The sequence below is a fragment of the Stegodyphus dumicola genome, chromosome 9 (assembly GCF_044657685.1).
Source record: "Stegodyphus dumicola isolate Sdum_Otavi_A_Nest chromosome 9, ASM4465768v1".
Lineage (NCBI taxonomy): Eukaryota > Metazoa > Arthropoda > Arachnida > Araneae > Eresidae > Stegodyphus > Stegodyphus dumicola.
The window spans coordinates 82,249,625-82,268,856 of NC_140776.1; the positions used below are offsets into that span (position 1 = coordinate 82,249,625).

General features: G+C 31.7%; 1 protein-coding gene across 2 annotated transcripts in view; it reads left to right on the top strand.

Moving 5' to 3' along the window:
- Positions 1-19,232, top strand: part of LOC118200607 (neuroligin-4, Y-linked-like) — a 76,722-nt gene that overhangs the window by 48,201 nt on the left and 9,289 nt on the right. For both annotated transcript variants that reach the window (XM_035372572.2, XM_035372570.2), the window contains exons 9-10: positions 5,895-6,060; positions 11,788-12,105. In XM_035372572.2, the coding sequence (XP_035228463.1) occupies positions 5,895-6,060; positions 11,788-12,105 (484 nt within the window). The remainder of the gene's footprint in view (positions 1-5,894; positions 6,061-11,787; positions 12,106-19,232) is intronic.

Here is a 19,232-nt window from a genome sequence, read left to right on the forward strand (position 1 = left end):
AATTTTACTACACAACAAATGCAGAAAGCTTAAACAGAAAATGGAACTTTTTGGAAGTTTGATGTAAGAGTTATTCTTGTTGAAAAAAATCATCATACATATACCAACAGATAGATATCATTGTAAAAATAACAAAAGCATGGTATGGGGACCCAAATTTATGCTTATTCACTGAAAACTCATTATCAGTGTATAAACTGGAAGAAAATATGAGGTTTCTTGGAGTAGGATAATACTCCTTGTACGTAAGTACTTTAAGTACAGTAGAACTCCAGTTATCCGAATCAGTTGGGTCCAGACCCCATTCAGATGATCAAAAATTCGGATAATTGGATTTTTTCCGAAGAAAGGGTCTATGTACACTTTAATTAATTACTGTAACACACTATGTTGAAAATGGGGAAAAAAATACTATTTTTAAAGAAAAAGAGGTTTTAATTAATTAAAATGAAAGGCAACACTAAAGTACATGTTATATAGCGTACTGTAGAGTACTTACAAGTGCTGAAAGTCATTGCTTGCTGAACATCTTGGTTGAAGTAAGTTGTTTGATGGACACTGTACCTGCACTTAAAATTTCTTAGCCAGTCATTGCTTGCTTTAAATGATGAACAACCAAGCTTCTGAGCTAGGATCTTAGCTTTTTCATAAAGAATCGAACCCAAAATTGGGTTTCTTGTGGAACATTGTTTCAAAAACCACTTGAAAATAACATTTTCTAAATTTTTGTTTGTTGCTACCTTCATTGATTTTCTTGAACAACTTCCGTCTTCGTTTTCAAGCAGTGACATGATGTTTAAAAGTGTAGGTTTGCTCCTTTTAATGTCTGAAATCAATGATTATCCAATACTAGGTTTCCATCTTAATTTTTTTCTAAAATTCTGAAAGTGATTTGGATAGTCGGAGTGTGGATAATTGGAGTTGTACTGTACTTGGATACTTAAAGAGTTATCATACTCCAAGAAGCTTCATAAGTAGCATAATACTTTAAGTCAGGTAGTGACTTTTATATTTTTCTGTGACAAAATTATTTGTATTGTTGTATAGGGTAATCGTATGTATGTTTTATATTGGTCACAATATGAATGATCTCAGTGTAGTATCTTGTAGTATTTTTTTTAACAAAGAATAAATAATCACCTCATTTTCTGTGATAAGTAAAAAGGATGGAAAACTTACAATCTGATATCTTTTAAATAATATGGCTTTCACAGTGATAATGTAATATATGATTTACAGACCATAAAAAATGCAATAAAAGCAGATGATGAAAGAGAAATAATTATTTTATTACTTGGTTGCTTATGAGATTTAGATATGTAGTATAAAATATTTATTGCATAGAAATAACTAAATTTAAAATTAAATGCTCATGTGCAAAACTAAAAGAATTTTCATGTGATGTTGAATTTCTGCAGGGTCGTAGCTAGAGTTCCCAGTGCCCGGGGACAACCGAAGAACTTGCACCCCTTTCTGTGTGCCAAGAATGGAAAACATTTCATTAATAAAATTCGTAGCATCAATTTGGCACCCCTTGGATGCTGCGCAAGGTGACAGATGTCCCCCTTTGCCCCACCCTAGCTACGCCACTGAATTTCTGAATAACTATTGGGCAGATTTTAAGGAAATTGAATAGGAATATGCTCTTAAAATAATAGAAAGAGATATAATATTCAAATGTCATTTTATGTTTTCATGATTATCAGTAAACCTCATAGTGCAGGAATGTCCAAAATTCACATTGTGATGCCAAACTGAAAATGCATCTAATAAGGAGTACAGTCCCTTCTCACAGCCAGACTTTTCATGCAGCGTGACAGCATACTGTACAGGAGGCAGGTAAAGAGTCCCCTGTGGCAGTCGATTCCACTTATGCAGCATATGGCTGACCAGTCCATGCAGCGATTAGCCCTACTTTTCTAGGTAACCGTCAGCCAGCTGAGCCCTTACATGGACGAGTGTTGTCGTCCAATAACAAAAAACAACTGTGTCCCTGAAAAGTCAAACATAGGGCTCTATGATATCTTTTTTATACCTTAGCAGTCAGAGAGCCATCATCAAACACATGCAAGAGGGTGTGGCGTCCAACATAATGCCTGCCCAAACCATTACACCTCTTCCACAGTGATGATTCTTTTCTTTAACCCTCTGACGCGCACGATATTATTTTTATAATTTTTTAACTAAAATCTCTAGAAATTGAATATTATGATCCTAGAGACAAATAATATATGAATTTAAAAAAATCTACTCTTGCCCATTGTTCTGTGGGTGGTGGTCACACTGTGAAACCACCGCACGTCTAGGACTTTGAAACTTACCTAGGTAGTAGGGGGAAAAAACTTACCTTTCTCCATGCGCGTTTCCAATAAATGATGAAATTTACGAATTTTTAAAAAATGTATGTAGGAATTGCATAATATAGAATTTTTTTACATTATTTTACAAAATAAATCGTCAGGAAAAATTAAAAAATAAACATTTATGTAATTTTTCTATAGCAGTGAAAATATAAGTACCTACATAATAAATTTGGCTAAATGGATTAAAAAACTCAGTAAAATATGGATAAAAAAAAAGACTCAGTGTTTTTTTTTAACTTCAAAGAACAAATATTTTTTGTGACACTGTTCAAAGCATGTTTTCTCTTTTTCGTACATGCATAGACTCACATTGCACGTTTTGCACATGTATCTTCTGTGAGGTTTCTTCCTTGTGCAACAAAATGTACACTGCCTGTATCTAAATTTCACTGGTTTATGCCCAGAGTTATTTAGTTTCTTTTCATCTGGCACATGAAATTTGTGGTTTTTTGATGTTAATGGAGGGGGCTTGGTCTTTTTGGCTTTGGTACAGATCATTCATTTTCCTTTCATACTTATTTTATTCGTATTTCGTCCGAAAATATTGAGAGAATATTTTTAATTTAAGTAAAAGTTTACGCAATTTCTATTTTTAATTATAGCAAAGTATATTTACATTAAATTTAAACCACATGAAATAATTTATAAAATCACAATACTAAAATTTGAGGAGCAAGTGTGTTGAGGTCAGAAAAGTCTCTGGAAAACAAAGACCTTTTACTGGGCAGGTGCATGTATTGTTTAGTAATAAAATAACTCTGTGGTTTCAAAACCCCTTATCTATATCTGGGTAAAAATAAACATTCCAATTTGAGAAGCAAACGCCATTGTGAAGAGCAGTGGTTTAAAGGCGCGACCACCAAACCTCTAGTGGTGCAGTGGTCACGCCCTGAAACCACAAAGTAAATGCCATACATATAGAGGGTTTTCTTTATGTAGTCAGTTTAATTATTGCTATTTTTTATTTTTATGATAGAAATCATGATGTGCGATGAATAACGTTTGAAATTTAAAGTTGTTTATATTAATAAAAGGAAGTTATTTTGTCTCATTGAAAACGAACTTTAAAAGGCATCCGATTTGAAGTACTAAGACCTAAAACACGTATGATTCTGCAGTCATTTTGTGTTATTTAGAGGTAAAAGATCAGTAATCAATTGATTTTCACTCAAAAATTTCGGAAGGAAGAGGAGAAAAAAATTCGAAAATTGGTGGTTTCAAGGCGTGACCACCGCACGTCAAAGGGTTAATGAAAGAGGGATGTTATATTATGTTTCAAGCTCTTTCTAAATGTAGGTATGCCAAGAATGAGCATCCAGGCTTAATCTGGACTCATCTGTAAAAAGCATGGTGCTAAAGTCTGATCCAAGGTGCATGTTGTTTGCACCATGTTAAATGCATTTTCTTGTGTGCTGCAATGAGCAGGACATAAACAGGGCATCTTCTGGCATGCTGCCCTATCTCATGCAGCCTTCAGGCAACTATAGAATTTGAGCACTTAGACTCTGTGGCAAGCTGCACTTGTGATTGACCTTTCTCCCATCTATCAACAATTCTGCATCTCATTCCATCATCTATATGTTTGTGGCTACTCATTTTACCTTTATAAAATCGACCCAACTATTGCTAGAAACATGGCGTCATGAAGGAGTATGAACATACAAATCGCTGAAAACCCCTCTTGTGCTTATGTCTCCTTTGCAGTCACAACTCCACAGAGATGCACATGTATACTTACATATTCGACTTATTTGCATAATTCTTTTTTGGCATAATTAATACCTTTGGTTCAATACTTTTCATAAAATTGAACATAATTTGCAAATTCTGTTAATTTTTCACACAATTGTACGTTCTGTATAAGAAATCCTTTTTTTCCCCCATGATTTAAATCTGTGTAATTGCTGAAGGAAAATTTGCAGGGTTGCCATGCTACCTGGAAAACTGGAAGAAGTCGTGTAATTAGAAAATTAACAAAAAAATTCAGGGAAAAGTCGGGGAATTAAAATATTTTAGTCAAAATCTGGAAAAGTCAGGGAATTTCATATGGTGATTCCCCCCAAAAAAGCGAACTTTGCACTGACGTTGGAAGCGATCAATTTCTTGGCGAATTATGTATAGCGTGAGCGTCATTCAGGCAGTTGACATAGAGCTGTTTGCAGCTCCAAGTAGATTGTCTTTTAAAAAGGCAAAGCAAGTTTCCAGCAACTTTGGTTTCCAGTAACCTTAAAAATCGAGAGACTCATATACACATGTGCAGTACATGTTAAACTAAAGAAAATATGTATACTTGTATAAAACAAAATCAGTTTAATCCTAGTATACAGTAGTATGGAGGTTAGAATAGCCTCTATGTATTCTATTCTAACCTCCATGTACATCACACACAGTATTTGGCGACATTATGGTGAGCAGTAAACAGATCATTTTGGTGTTGGTGACAGTTTTCAAAGTCGTGCCAAGGCCTTAGCGTATAGGAGGATTTTACTCCAAAATCTTTTAAACCTTTTTTTTATTCCCTTTAATAAATACCTTATTTTTCATTTTGCAGTAAAATAAAAAAAATAGTAATCAGTCATCTAGGCTAATCATTTAGTATAATTAACTATATTTGCTTAAGTGTCGTTGATTATTCTATAATAATTCAAATTTTAAGTAATTATCTTTATTTTTATGTTATTCATATCATTTAATGTGTCTTCTCTCTAAATTGATTTATTATTAGTAAATAATACTTTCAAATTTCAGGAATTTTCTCTGCCATAATCCTAAAACTAATTCTAGCAGTATGGTGACATACCATAACGAAATTTAGCGCACTTTTTTGTTTATATACACTGCTAAGTAAATATAAAATACCTGAATTTATTTAAAAATATCATTAAATAGATTTCTTTCTTTTGTTTAGCTGCAAAATATCTCAAAAAAGACATTTTTTAATCCAGATTGGGCAGATTCTAATCTCAATCTTCAGTAGAGAAAGCAACTGCTATTACAGTTATAGTAGTAATGCTTTGAAATTATATATATGTCATATGTAATTGGCAAATTTTTGTGTTTTCAAGTGGATCATAATTAATTTACCTCTTAGCACAGCCAACATATATCACGTGGATAGACTGGAGTTTTCTTAAAACGCACCTTGAAACCTGGAAAAGTCATAAAATTTAATTCTCCTGTTTGAGTGGCAACCCTGAATTTGACATTCTGCATTTATTTCATTGCAGTGAGGAAAAACACTAGGATTTAATACTTTTTTTTTCAATTATACCATTAAGATGAATTTTTTTAAATTTTTTATATGCCATGCCATAAATGTGTGTAGTCAGTTTAATTTTTGTAGACTATTTTTTACCTATACAATGCATTAAAAATTATAGGTTTTTAAAATTTTATTTGAATATTTTTGCTTTGTGTCCTTTATTTGTGACTCTCTTAGGGAAATACTAATATTTGGTGTTACAACTGGTATTTCATTTATCTTTTAAGTATTTGTTTTATATAAGCATCTTTTTTCTTTATTCGTTCTAGACTTTGTATCTTCAGAAATTGATTATCTACTTTTAAGTGGGGCTCCTTTTATGGATCCAAAATTTTACCCATCAGTTTTAAATTTGGCTAACGCAAAGTGGACACAGGAAGATCGTAATATGAGTCAATTTATGATGGAAGCTTGGGCTAATTTTGCTAAAGAGGGGTATGGTTTTGTAATTTATTTTATATTGTTAAATTATCATTTCATTTAATTTAAGCATATGATATGTATAAATATTAAATAAACTGAACTTTAAATATACAGAAAGTTAAAATACAGTATTTTGGTGTATATGGATTTAATTTATAGAATTAAGAATTGTGATAAGTTAATAGTTGCTTTTCTTTTTAAGATACAGCTGTTACTGAATTCTCTCAGACTCTGCCTTTCGTATACTTAACTTTCTTTTTCCCTTGTTTTTTCTCATTTAAATAATATATTTAAATTGCCATGAATTTTTAGCTAAATTTTTAATAAAATGCATAGTTTCATTTTCTATATTTCTGACTTTCCAGCTGTACTTATCAATAAATAAGTAATGAAAACCAAAGTATTAGTTAAAATATTAGTAACTTGAGTGAAAATTCCTCCCCTAGCATAGTGTGCTAGTGTGTAAAATTTAAGAATGAAGTGGAAAAATAGCATAAAAGCAGAATGAGACAACAGACCAGACTGAAAAAAACAATCAGGAGATAGATTTGGAATTATTACAATGTAGAGATATTAGGTTGATTGAAAAAGGCCGGAGAGATAAAAAATTAGCAACCGTCTTCGCTGGGAGTTGAACCACGTACCTCTGGAATACTGGCCCAGCGTGCAGAACCACTACAACACGAAGGCACGCTAGGAAAGTGGGAGAAATGCCTTATATACTCCCCCTTTTAAATGTCGATTGGTGTTTTTAGGGGACCCAATCATCAAATCCTGGGTGTGGCGAATTCTCATCCAACACCCTTTTAGTTTGGGTGCCACTGTAGAGACATTAGGATTTTTCTTGAAAGAACCAAGACATGAAAAATTAGCAACCACCTTCGCCGGGAATCGAACCACGGACCTCTGGAATACTGGCCCAGCGTGCAGAATCATTACACCATGAAGGCATGCTAAGAAAGCGGGAGAAATACCTTGTAACAGTAAGGCATGCACATATATGGCATATCACTTAGATGTCGGAATGTCACACGAGCGATGTATGCTCAGAAATGTGGTGGGAGCTATTGCACAATGTATTATCATGTCAGTGATGTTGAGGTATTATTACCATGCAGTATGGTTAACAGATAATCCAGGAGACATCATCACAATTACTTGCATCATTGGGAATTTGGAAGAAGTTCTCAGTGTGTTAAGTGTAGGAGAGGAGTTCAGGATCGCTCATAGCATCATTTCATGAGCCTGGAGAGCATTTTAAATCACAAGAACAACTGTTTGAATGTTTTGCAATAATCATCCATGAGCAATAAAGTGGTGGCCAACCAGCATATTGTCATGCTGGCGAGAAGAGGCAGGTGGCAGAGAGCAGGAGATATTACAAGACTCCTAAACATATATGACTTTTTAACATGGCCAGGAGGCTACACAAACATAGTGTATGTGCATGACGAGCAGTATGATGTGTGCTATTAACACCTGCTCACTGTAGACACCAGTTTTTGTGGTACTGGGAAACAAAAACTGAATGCAATAGCAGTGACGTCAACTATTCTTTACGGGTGAGAGCCAGTTTAGTCTGACGAGCACTTCTGGACATCACCACATCTGAGAGAGAAAGAGCTCTTCAATTGCCACTCTAACATCATAAAAAAAGACCATTGTGGAGATACTGGAATTCTCATTTGGGGTGGTATCATGCTTTGTAGCTGTACTATGTCCACATCTCATAAGGTGGTTCAATCGCTAGTGTCTGCTAATACACTGAGGTATACTGCCTCATGTGCATATGTTTACAGGTGCTGTGGGTCTGCACTACATCTTCATGGATGACATTGCTGCACTTCATTGTGCAGTCACTGTCATACAACTTTTACAAATGAAGATATTCAACACATCGATTGACTTGCTAGGTTCCCAGATCTAGGATCTTCTCAGGAGACATTTGTCAGCATGTGACCAGCCACCAGCAGTGATTCTGCAGCTGAAATTGGCACTACAAGAAAAATGGTCTACAGTGCTTCAACATCTTGTTAACCATGTCCTTAACATGGACATACATTGTAATTTTTGCATTGCTCTCAGGAGTGATCATATCTCCTTCTGAAGACTACTCTTGCCAGGTACCTGTCAAATGGATGTTTCTGTCTTCTGTTCCATTCTACTCAGAGCAATTGTTTTAGTAAAATACTTTTTTATTCTTTCTTTAGATGATTTTGTTCACTTTTCCCATTTTTTCACATCCTGAGGACCATATGTATGTTTTGGGTTATTGTGGAACACTTCTGCATAGCATTATATTCAAAAATCCCTCTTGTCCTTAAATTTTGTACACCAGTGTGTCAGTATGAAAAGAATAAATGGAAAAATTGAATTAATTATGTCCTAAGATGTTAATCACCCTTTTTGTCATTTATTAACACTTTACCGACCGTCACCTAGTAATCTTTTTTTGTTTGTTTGTTTGTTTGTTTTCGCTTACCGATCGATCGCTTATTAATCAGCTTTTGTTCGCCAATGCCTACCGACTGATAGCCTATTAATCGCTTATTTCTCGGGGCTACCTAAAAATAGCCTATCAGTCGGTAGCCGTGGCGATAAACAATTGCCATCTGCACTTTATTATTAGGGAGAATCTGCGGCTGAGCGACCGGTCAGACGTGCGTATGCTGTTGAACCACTAGCGGTCGGTAAAGTGATTGAAATTCCATATAAACAAATAATAATAGCTAATTCAAATTTTTAAATTGAAGCAGAAAACAAAAATATGTATGGAATATCACAAGTAGTTGATTTTGGAAAATTAAATCAAAATTGTCATTTTTCTTAATGAATGTTCAGTGTAGAGCCAATGTTTTGGTTCAACTTGGTGTTTTTTTAATCTTATAATCCAGAAAGAAAGAAACTGTTTTTGTGTGGATGTTTTGTTTTTTCTGGAACGAGGAGCATTGAAATACTATACAAAATTTTATATACAAATAAGTTCAAACTTGTCAAAGAGATAATATTCTGTAGATGTATTCCTGCTTCTTAGTACAGCTACACCATAAATTTAGTTACTGGTTAAGTGCATACACACATTTATTGTGCAATTGCCATTTTTTTGTTCAAGCTGTAATTAATTCACAGGTAGTCTACTTCTATGCAGTCCAAACCCACCCAATAAAGCTAGACGTATTTCCGCTTTAAAGGGGTTGCTAGACATTAGAATCAATAAGTAAACAGTATATTTGTAAAACAATGTATTTCCATGAATTCATAGATGAAAGATTTTGAATGAATCGGTATTAACAGAGTTTTTAAAAATGTTTTGTCTATATTAAAAATAACGGTTTTTAATTTTTTTGCCTGTATTAAAGATAATATGGTTTATTTAAATTATAAATGTCACATAAATTTTTTTATTATCATCTCTGAATTTATGTTATCTCAGTGTTAAATGTTTCTTGCTTTTAGTAGCATGTATAGTTTTATAATTAGTTTCTCAGCTTGTTTCTTCTGCGACAGGAGATACAAATTTTATGCAGTTTGAAATTTTATTATGGTGTTATGCTTCTTTAAAATAATCACAGCTGTCTAACAAATTAAATTTTTTGAACTTGTAGTCCTGGAGAATTTATAACTATTTTAGTCGCATCTGTAATATATTTCTATTAGCATGTTACACATGTTTGTTTGTTTTTAATGTTTTTTTAAAATCATTTATATGTAAATTCAGAAGTACGAAAGTTTCTTTTTCTTCCCCCCCCCCTTTTTTGGGAGAGATTTCTGCAAATTTGTTAGCAAAAAAAACTGAGTGCTTTTGGTTGGAGTTTGAACCTGATAAATATATAAAGGAAATTCTGAAAGCTGTAAACAGATGATAATCTGAGATCATCACCAAAATATCAAGCTTTTTCAGTATCCCAGGCTTTTATAAATATCATTGAAAACATAATGACAGTAGTGTTTAATGTTTCTTTAACCTCACATGTTGTCAGATGGCAGTTGCTTTTAACCATTTGAGTCCCAGGGAGTATTGAAAAAACACTGTCGAAGAATCCCAAACAGCGCAACTGCACTTTCTCTAAATGAGTATGAAAAGACCCAAGCAGCTCGATAGCATTTGTTTTATTTTATGTCAAGAAATACCAAGCAGCACTACAGCACTCGTTTTATTCTATGTCGAGAGATACCAAGCGGCGCGATACTTCTTGTATTTGTTAGGTACCGCAATTCTCGTCTTTTTCTCATTGCTCCAGCACATTTATTGCAGTTTGCAAAGCGACTTCAACAATCGGTGATGCACCATCAAGTTATCCACATGTTAAAATGTACTGGGTTTTCTTGACATAAAATCTCAACAGCGCGATCACGCTGCTTGGTACTCAAACGGCTTATCATAATTTTCATTTAATTTGTTCATAGTGACAAGCCGTTTAGCATGAAATGCATCATTGGATCACTGAATCTCAGAAAGCGTTTTGCATGTTGAATAATAACTTTATATATGGCTCAGATTTTTTCTCCAGTTAATGAAGCTTTATTTTCAATTGTAAAAAAGCAAAATATGATAAAATTCTTAGTTGCTGGCATGTTTAACCTTGTTTTAGAAAACTCTTAAGGTTCACTGAATGCAATAATATTTTATCCAAATGGCAGTTGACATCCTGATTTTTAATTGAAAATATATATCTGCTTGCACAAAGTTTGAAAGAGCTTTGAGCAGAAAAATGGGACAAATATTTTTTTTTATATTTATATTTTAAATCTAATATTTCATATTAATTGATTGAATATATTTTACTAAATATGAATTTATGATATTCATTTTTAAAATCCTTTAGTTGTTATCATGAATAAAGTGTTCAGTAAAATAGATGGATATTTAATAAATAAACTTCAGAAACTTGGCGTTTTGAATTTGTTTTTATTTACAATAGAATTTCTAAATGTTCAATGTGTATATAGATATATGTAAGATAAAAAATATATGCAACAAATTTTTAATTTTAATATGCAGTAATCCCTTAATGCTCCATTTTAATATGGCTATTTCCTCCTTCTATCTTAAAAATGGTAATTGCTTATAATAAAGCTTTAAGCTGCATCATTTCCAAATTAATCCATGTCATTATGGTCTTGCATAATCTTACTTTTGCAGACACTTACATAAATGCTCTAGCAAATAAAATTTCATTCAGAACTGAAACCTGTTATTAATAGCCAATCCAGATAAAGCAAACCGAGAACATTTTAAGGAGCCATTACTTTTCTTCACTTCCAGGTTTTCTTTTGAATGATTCAAACATTCAAGCATTGCTTCTAGTTAACATGTCACTGCTCACCTCTCTTTTTCATTCATTGTATTTGTCGCAGATGTAGAAAAAGTGCAAAATATGATGAAGACTAAGTGCAGATTGGAACGAGTATGGTATGTGTTTCATAATCAAGATGTGTTTCTCAAGGATTTCATTTTTCAGAAATACCAACATATTAACTCAGTATGACAGTTAACTTTTGATTACAGTTCATGCAGTTCTGCATCTCAGTGCCATCACCATCTGCAACCTCAGTCATGATTGAAATTATCTGTATCTTCTCAATCTAAATCACTGCATTTTATATGTGGGTGTGTGCAATTATATATATATATATATATATATATTTATGGTATATATTTGATTTTGATGTACATGATAACTCTTTGATTATTATAATTTCAGAAAATTTCTAAGGCATCTTTAATTGCAATTTTAGGAATCCCACTAAAACCCGTCTTTTCAATACGATTTTGTGGGAACCAGTGACAGAAAACAATTATATCTGCCTCAATTTGAATGCAACCAATACAACTAGCACTATGATCGCTGACTACAGAGAAAGAGAAAGTCGTTTTTGGAATTCTTTTCTGCCTTTCTTTATTGATCGTGAACCACCAACATTAGCACCTACCTTGGAACCCGGTGTTGCTGAACTAAGAATTGTCACAAGTGCTTTATGGGGCAGTGTTGCCCTTGCAACAATCTTAATTATCATCACGCTAATCTGCTGCACATTGTATTGCAGAATAAGAAGGTATGATTCATATTGATTCAGCATTTTACGAAAAGTATTTACACACATTTATGTAGAGATGACTAATGTGACAGAATAATATTTTTAAACTATCATTCTACATCTGGTATGTATCATTTCAATGTTTCTCTTCAATATGGTTATTTTTCTAATTCCCATTTATTAAAAAGGAAATAAAATTTTAATAGTAATGGAGGTTTAGCTCTCTTGGCATTCTCTCTTCATATTTACTTGAATGCAGTATTTAGAAGGTGCCCTGTTTTTTAGTTTTTAAAATGATGCACTGTACAAAGTTACTTCATTAAGATTAAAAGATTTTTCAACTATGGATTTCTCAGGAAAATATAATACAGTCAAAAGTCGTTAATCCGGACTCGTCGGGACTTCGGCGATTCCGGATTATCGATTTTTCCAGATTATAGATCATCAGTTTAAATCTCGTAAGATGGCATGCAGAAATTCTAAAATTAAAAATATGAAACCATAATTTATGAAATAAAGAACGATTATGATTTAAAGGGTATCAAAATTTACGAAAAAAAAAAAAAAAGCTTAATATTTATTTGTTTACTTTATAAAACATTTCTTTCAATGTAAGTTGTTTAAGTTGCTTCGTTTTATGTGATAATACTTACTCTTTAATTCTATAAACAGACATAATTTCTTGTTCAGTTACAAAGTTCCGCTGTTCAAGTCCCGTAATTGCTGTGCCGAGAATACCGACTAACTTGTCAATCGAAATTTTTTCGTTTTCACTAACCTCTCTGTCACTTTCTTTATGTCTTTATCCATTTTTTGCAGCAATTCCACTTTTTGTTTGATGGACATCGAAACATACTTTCGTTTTGTAGATCCTTTGGGAGCTCCAGCATCGGAAATTCTATTTGACATAATCGAAAGTTCAAGTTTACTTTTATAAAATTGCTTTTACAGTCTGAAAAAAGTAATAAGCAGGATCCAGTTCGAAGATTAAGGAACAACGCAATCACCAACATTAACTGAAATAGATAATTAGATAATTTTAGCTTATACCGTCCGTTATACATAAAATGCACACGCGAAAACATATTCTGCGCTTGCGCACACGCATATGCGCAGTCGTAAAGATCTTACGCTCACGTATAAATGCCTATGCACATGTGTCAACGCGGCGTATGCGCAGAAAGTTTTTAGCTTTGAGGTCCGGATTATGGGTGTCCGAATTAACGACTTTTGACTGTATTACAATAATTATTGAATCAAATTCACTCGGAAATTAAGCATATTAAATAAATATGAAAATTATTATATATTTTTTAGTTCTTATTTTTAAATTAAATTGTTAGTATAAAATAGTAAATTTCACTGTCTTTTGCATTTATAATGCATTAAGGATAATTGAAGAAAGCATGATGTACCATGTATTCCATTTCTTTTTTATGTAGAAAATTTACATTCATTTATGAATTATTTAAAATATATTGATTCAGGGTTTAAAAAATAATCATAGTGATTTCATTATATAATTTGATTGCTTTAGTATGCTTTGTCAAAACCCAATAAACAGTTTTTCCATTGTGACCTGATGGCTGCATGAGCGTTTTCGTGGATTTCTCCATGCGTACGAGCCAGTTCCCCTTAGAAAGTCCTCCACGAAGGCATCCCTCCCTTTTGGCAGATAGCCCTCATGTGCTTTGCCATAATTAAATAATCCAATCCAATCCAATCCTTTGTGACCTGATGTGCAAAACCAGTGTATGTATGTAAGTACAGTAATTATGTGTTATGAACTTAATAAATGCTTTTATTTGTTTTTGTAGAATAATAATACTATTTAGTGCATTCTAGATTAACAAAAAAGGTTATAAATTATGATAGTTTATTGACATAAATATTGATAGGTTGTAATAGATTTTCTCTGTTCTGCAGAATTTAATTAATTCTTGGCTTCTGCCATTTGTGGCAATTTATGTATATAATAAGACCCAGTTTAAGGAGAGTGCCAGCATCATACATGCACTATATGTTTACCTTAGCTAATATTCAGAAGTGCTTACTTTCAGAACACTCAGACTAGGTTCTCACTCATAGCTAGCTGATGCTAGTCATAGATATATGTAGTGAGATAGCTATGATCATGCCATCCATTCTTTTAAAAAATTTTTATTTTATTTCCTTGGAGACAATAAATTTTTTTACTGCATTATAGATTCATATTATGGATCATTTTAGAATCTATTAGTGTTAAAATATTAAGTACTGTCATTACATTAATTTAACAGCCAAGAACATTATGATATTTTGAGTTTTGGTTATATTTTTTGCTGGCACTTGTAAGGAATACAATTTTATACTATTTTATAAATGTAAAAATTTACATTTATAAAATTTATGTATTTAGAGATTTAAAATAAAACTCCATAATTGTACTTAAAATTATTTGAAAATATTTTTGAAATAAACAGTGATTATTTTATAGTTAAATATGTTAATTTTCTGTATTCTTATACATAGTTTCTTGAACAAACAGATTTCAGGCTACAAATTCATTTTCTTTGAAAATTTTAAATGTGTATTGGGAAAATTGGTTTCGTTTGGTTTACTTGATTAAGGAAAAGCACTCGAGGGCTATCTGCATAAGGGGAGGAATGTCTTCTTGGAGGACTTTCTAACAGTAATAGGAAGAAAAACTTATTATAATGAAATATAAAGTATGTGTACTGCAATAGAATATTGCTGTTTTGTGTCAGCTTCAATCAGCAGCAGCTTAATATTCATAAATCTGCAGCTTATTCTCCCCTCCCCCCTTGATTTCCCTTCTATGGAATTTTTTTTTTTTTTTTTTTTTTTTTTTTTTTATTACAGCAGTATTTTATTTTAGTGTTTCTGTTTCTCTACTGGCCTTGTTAATATCTGAAAACACTGCTATGATATTTCAAACATGCTAGATATTTACAAAAAATATTAAACTTTACACAGTTAACCATTGTTAAGTTTATAATAAAATTTAATATAACAGAATTATTTGCATCGTATATGCAATCACATTGCACTGCTTATTTTCTAAAACTTGATCAAGAGAATACAGATTTTTCTAAATTCTTTCTTTCATACTTTTTGTGCTAAGTATAACTATCCCAACATATTCTATATCTTTCAGAATTACTAGATGTAGAATCATAGCTCAAAAAATTATTTTTGTCTGAAATTTGTAAGAGTGAAATATCGATTTCTGTATTTTTTTTTAATGATTCCAAGAGTATTATTTTGAAGTGTTAAAACTAGTCATAATTTTTTTTAAAAAAAAGGGAAATGAGATTCATTGTGAATAGTTACTTACCAAGTTATTATTTAATATCAATAAATTTATGTTTTACTGTACATAGCAATTTTGGTATTTTTGTATGGGAAGATAACTTATTCCTTAAGAAGATAAAATAGTTCCTTTTGATGTTAGTTCGATGTATGAATTAAGATTTAAAATCTCAATTTATTGCTCATTGTAGAAGGTTTTACTCTGCTTTGACCTCAGTGTTTGAATTTTAATAAGATTTAAAATGCAACATCTGAAGACTTTAAAATGTTTCTTGCGTATAAATGTAATACATTATTATTTAAAAAAAATTTTATTAACTAATTCTTTTAATTCCCTTTCGGATTAATTGAAGCAAATTAGTAGAATATTATTCTTATTGATATTTAAATGTGATTTATATGTTTCATTTATCACATTTTAAGTTGTAATTTGTTTACAGATTTGGTTTGTATTAAAAAACTGTACTTAAATGTCATTTGCACTTGTCTGATGTATATGCTTTTCTCTCTATATATATATGTATGCACTGTGCCAAACATGTACTTATTTGCATGGAACTACACATTTTTATACTAATTTTAAAATATTCCATCCTAACAGTTTTAGGTCACAAAACTGAAATAAATAATGCAATCTTATTTAGATTTAACTGCACGTTTTATTTATACTTTAAGAATTTTGAAGAATAATTGAAAAGCAGTTTTATTCATAATTCAAAGCATTTTATATTCATATATATAACTTACATTTCATCCTAACAGTTTCAGGTCACAAAACTGCAATGATTCGTTAGTCTGTAATTTCTTAAGCCATGCATGTTTAAATTTTATAATCATGAAACAAATGTTTAAAAAGACTGTACAAAGAATTTATATTTACGGTTAAAAGGATAAGAAGAATTTTGTGATATAATATCGTTCACTATGGGCTTTAAAGATCATTATAGTTATGTTATCTGATGAGCTAAGTGTGTGTTATGTATTTCATGTGTTTGGATTTTCATGTCAAAGAGTAATGATAAGCTTTGTTTTGCAGCTACTTAGATAGTATTTAGATGTCAGAAAATTTAGGTAGTTTTCATTAATTATTCTGCTATAATTTCAGCTTTATCCTGTATTGTTTATGATGGTTATATAGTATTCTGCTGCATGTTTATAGTAGACTATTTTAATTTTATTCTCTTTTTTAATACTTTAATTTCTTTGCTTTTTGTTCTTTCATTAAAAAACAGAGGGGGAAAATTGTTAAATGTATATATATATTCATTTAATTCAAATTTGTGTTAATTCATGTCACAGAAAATCATGCCTCATATTTCCAAATGATGTATATGAGATATTTATGTTACATTGTATTGTTTATACTGTTCAATGAAATGTTTGCTTTTAATGTAATTTGAACAAATTAGAAGCCTTTTATTCAAATTTAAATATTTCCTGTAACATTTTTCCAATATTGCAGTGGAAGATAATAATATTAAAAAGAGTACTTTTTAGTGAAAACCTCTTTTTATGTTTCTTTTAAATAAAGTGTAAATAGAGTACAGTATAAAGTCCGAAATCCAGACGTCCATTATGCAGAATGATCTAAAATACGGACCTCAAAGCCACAGACTTTTTTACTTCCTTGTATGAAGTAAAAAGGAAGTATTGTAATCGCGAAAAGCTTCAGGCAGCATATTTCAACGAAAATATCCACTTTGACCGTTTTCGAATGCAATTTAACGATGTTTTTGCGTGACATCTGTACGTAAGGACAGAATAAAAGACTCTTTTCCTCCAAAAAAACTAAAAAACTGCTTTAAAATGAATTCTGAAGAGAATTTTTCGTGGCGTCTGTACGTGAGTACGTGCGTATCTTGCATAACTCAAAAATGAGTAGCCTGAGAATGTTGAAATTTTGTATATAAGACTACTATAACATGTAGATGCCCACCTCGTATTTTGGTTTCAATTGGCCGCGCCAAACATATATAAATGTATTTATAAATATATCCACTCTGTTACCCGGCTCAGTGATCTCAGTTTCTTTACTCTTATATGTTTTAAAATTGTACATTTTTTGCTTTAAAAATGATTGAATTATGTTGTTTTTATCTTCCGGTTAAGGGTTTTATGCCTTTAGTAAATCTGTATGCAATATTTTTAGAATTATCAACAATTTTAAAATTGTTTAAGTGCCGCTAAGCCTAATTTGATGGCGGCCATTGCTCTTGTTTACATTTGAAACAGCTGAGTAACGGATTTGTTGCCAATCTAAAGAAACTTAGCTTCGCAACAACAAAGATAACGCCTTCATTTATTATTTAAATCATGCTTAATCCTTTCTGGAATTTTTTCGAGGAAATAAGCGTTTAAGATTTACTTCATAATTTTTAATACAGATATTTTGAGTTTTTATGTATTTTTGCCCTATCGCGAAGTGAAAACTGAATTAATTGAATGAGAAATACTCAATTGTCTGTGGAAAACTGTTTCTTTTTTGTTTTGTTTGCTTAATTTCTTTTATACATAGTTCTAGCTGTATTATAGTATTTGAATAGAACATGTGGCAATGATTAGATAATTCTTTAAATGATATAAATTTTGTGCATTTTGAGTTATAATATGAACGAAATGTAATACTGTTAAGTAAACCTAGCGCCAGAATGTCGCTATGGTAAACAAAGTGAATTTTAAAGAATGATTTATTCTATTGTGGTTTATGCGCTGTCGGCGAAGTAGGTTTAATTCAATCTAATAAGTTTAAATAAAATGCAAGAAAAATGCGTATAATTTAATATTCCGTACAAGGAAGTCGTGGTGTACACATCAGATTTTTTTTTGTATGCTTTATGTATGTGCATTTTATTTTTTTCTTCCGTAATAAAACATTGGAGATTTTCACTTAAAATTCCGATTCTTAATTTCACTTATGCACTAAATAAAATACCTCGTTATGGAAAAACAATAACGTAAGCATAAATTTGCGAGATTAATAATTTGGCTCTGTAGCTGATCGTCTGCTTGGCATAGATCTCGAAACCGAAACATTCACCTATTTTATATCCCTGACCCCGACCTGGCGAATCATTATTTATTATATTTTGCTTTCAACACCACATGTTTATCAATACAGGACAGCTTCAGTAATAACTCATGCAGCAATGTCTGAACTTTTTTTATATTAGGAATTGAATAACAAGAGTATGGCAACCTTTTATGCTAACATTATGCTTGGCGATGATTATAGATTTTTAAATGCTTATGTTGACAAGGAAAAATTGAACAAAAATTTCTTTTCATGTGCTAAAAATAAATTTTGTTAATGAAACTCATAGGCCAAAAATTAACATTTAGTGCTATTTTAATAAAGAATAACTGATATGTTATTCACCATAAACCCAGAAGCGGCAGCAGAATATGTCAGCACCAAACAGCAGAATTTAGGGAAGACGGAATTTGGGGAAGCACTGAGTGGCAAAATTTAAGGGATTTGAATTTTTTATGATTTAGGGAAAGCACTGAGATCCAAAGTTTAGGCACGGAGAAAATTTAGAACTTAGGAAACCGCTTTGTAGCAGAATTGAGGACCTGTAGAGACTGCACCAGGCGGTATCTAGTGTTGACTCTATATAAAGCTTTAAGTATATGTGGGAGTTAATTTATTCAAGACTCAGATTAATGTTAAGCATATGCAAGAAAAAACATAGGTATAGTAAATAATTAAACTAGACTTAATTCAGTACGCAGTAGGAGCAACACAAAATTTATCGAAACAACTTGGTTTTCATTGCCAATCTTGTGATACACACTAATAATGTATAACGGACGCTATTAAGCTAGGCTAAAAT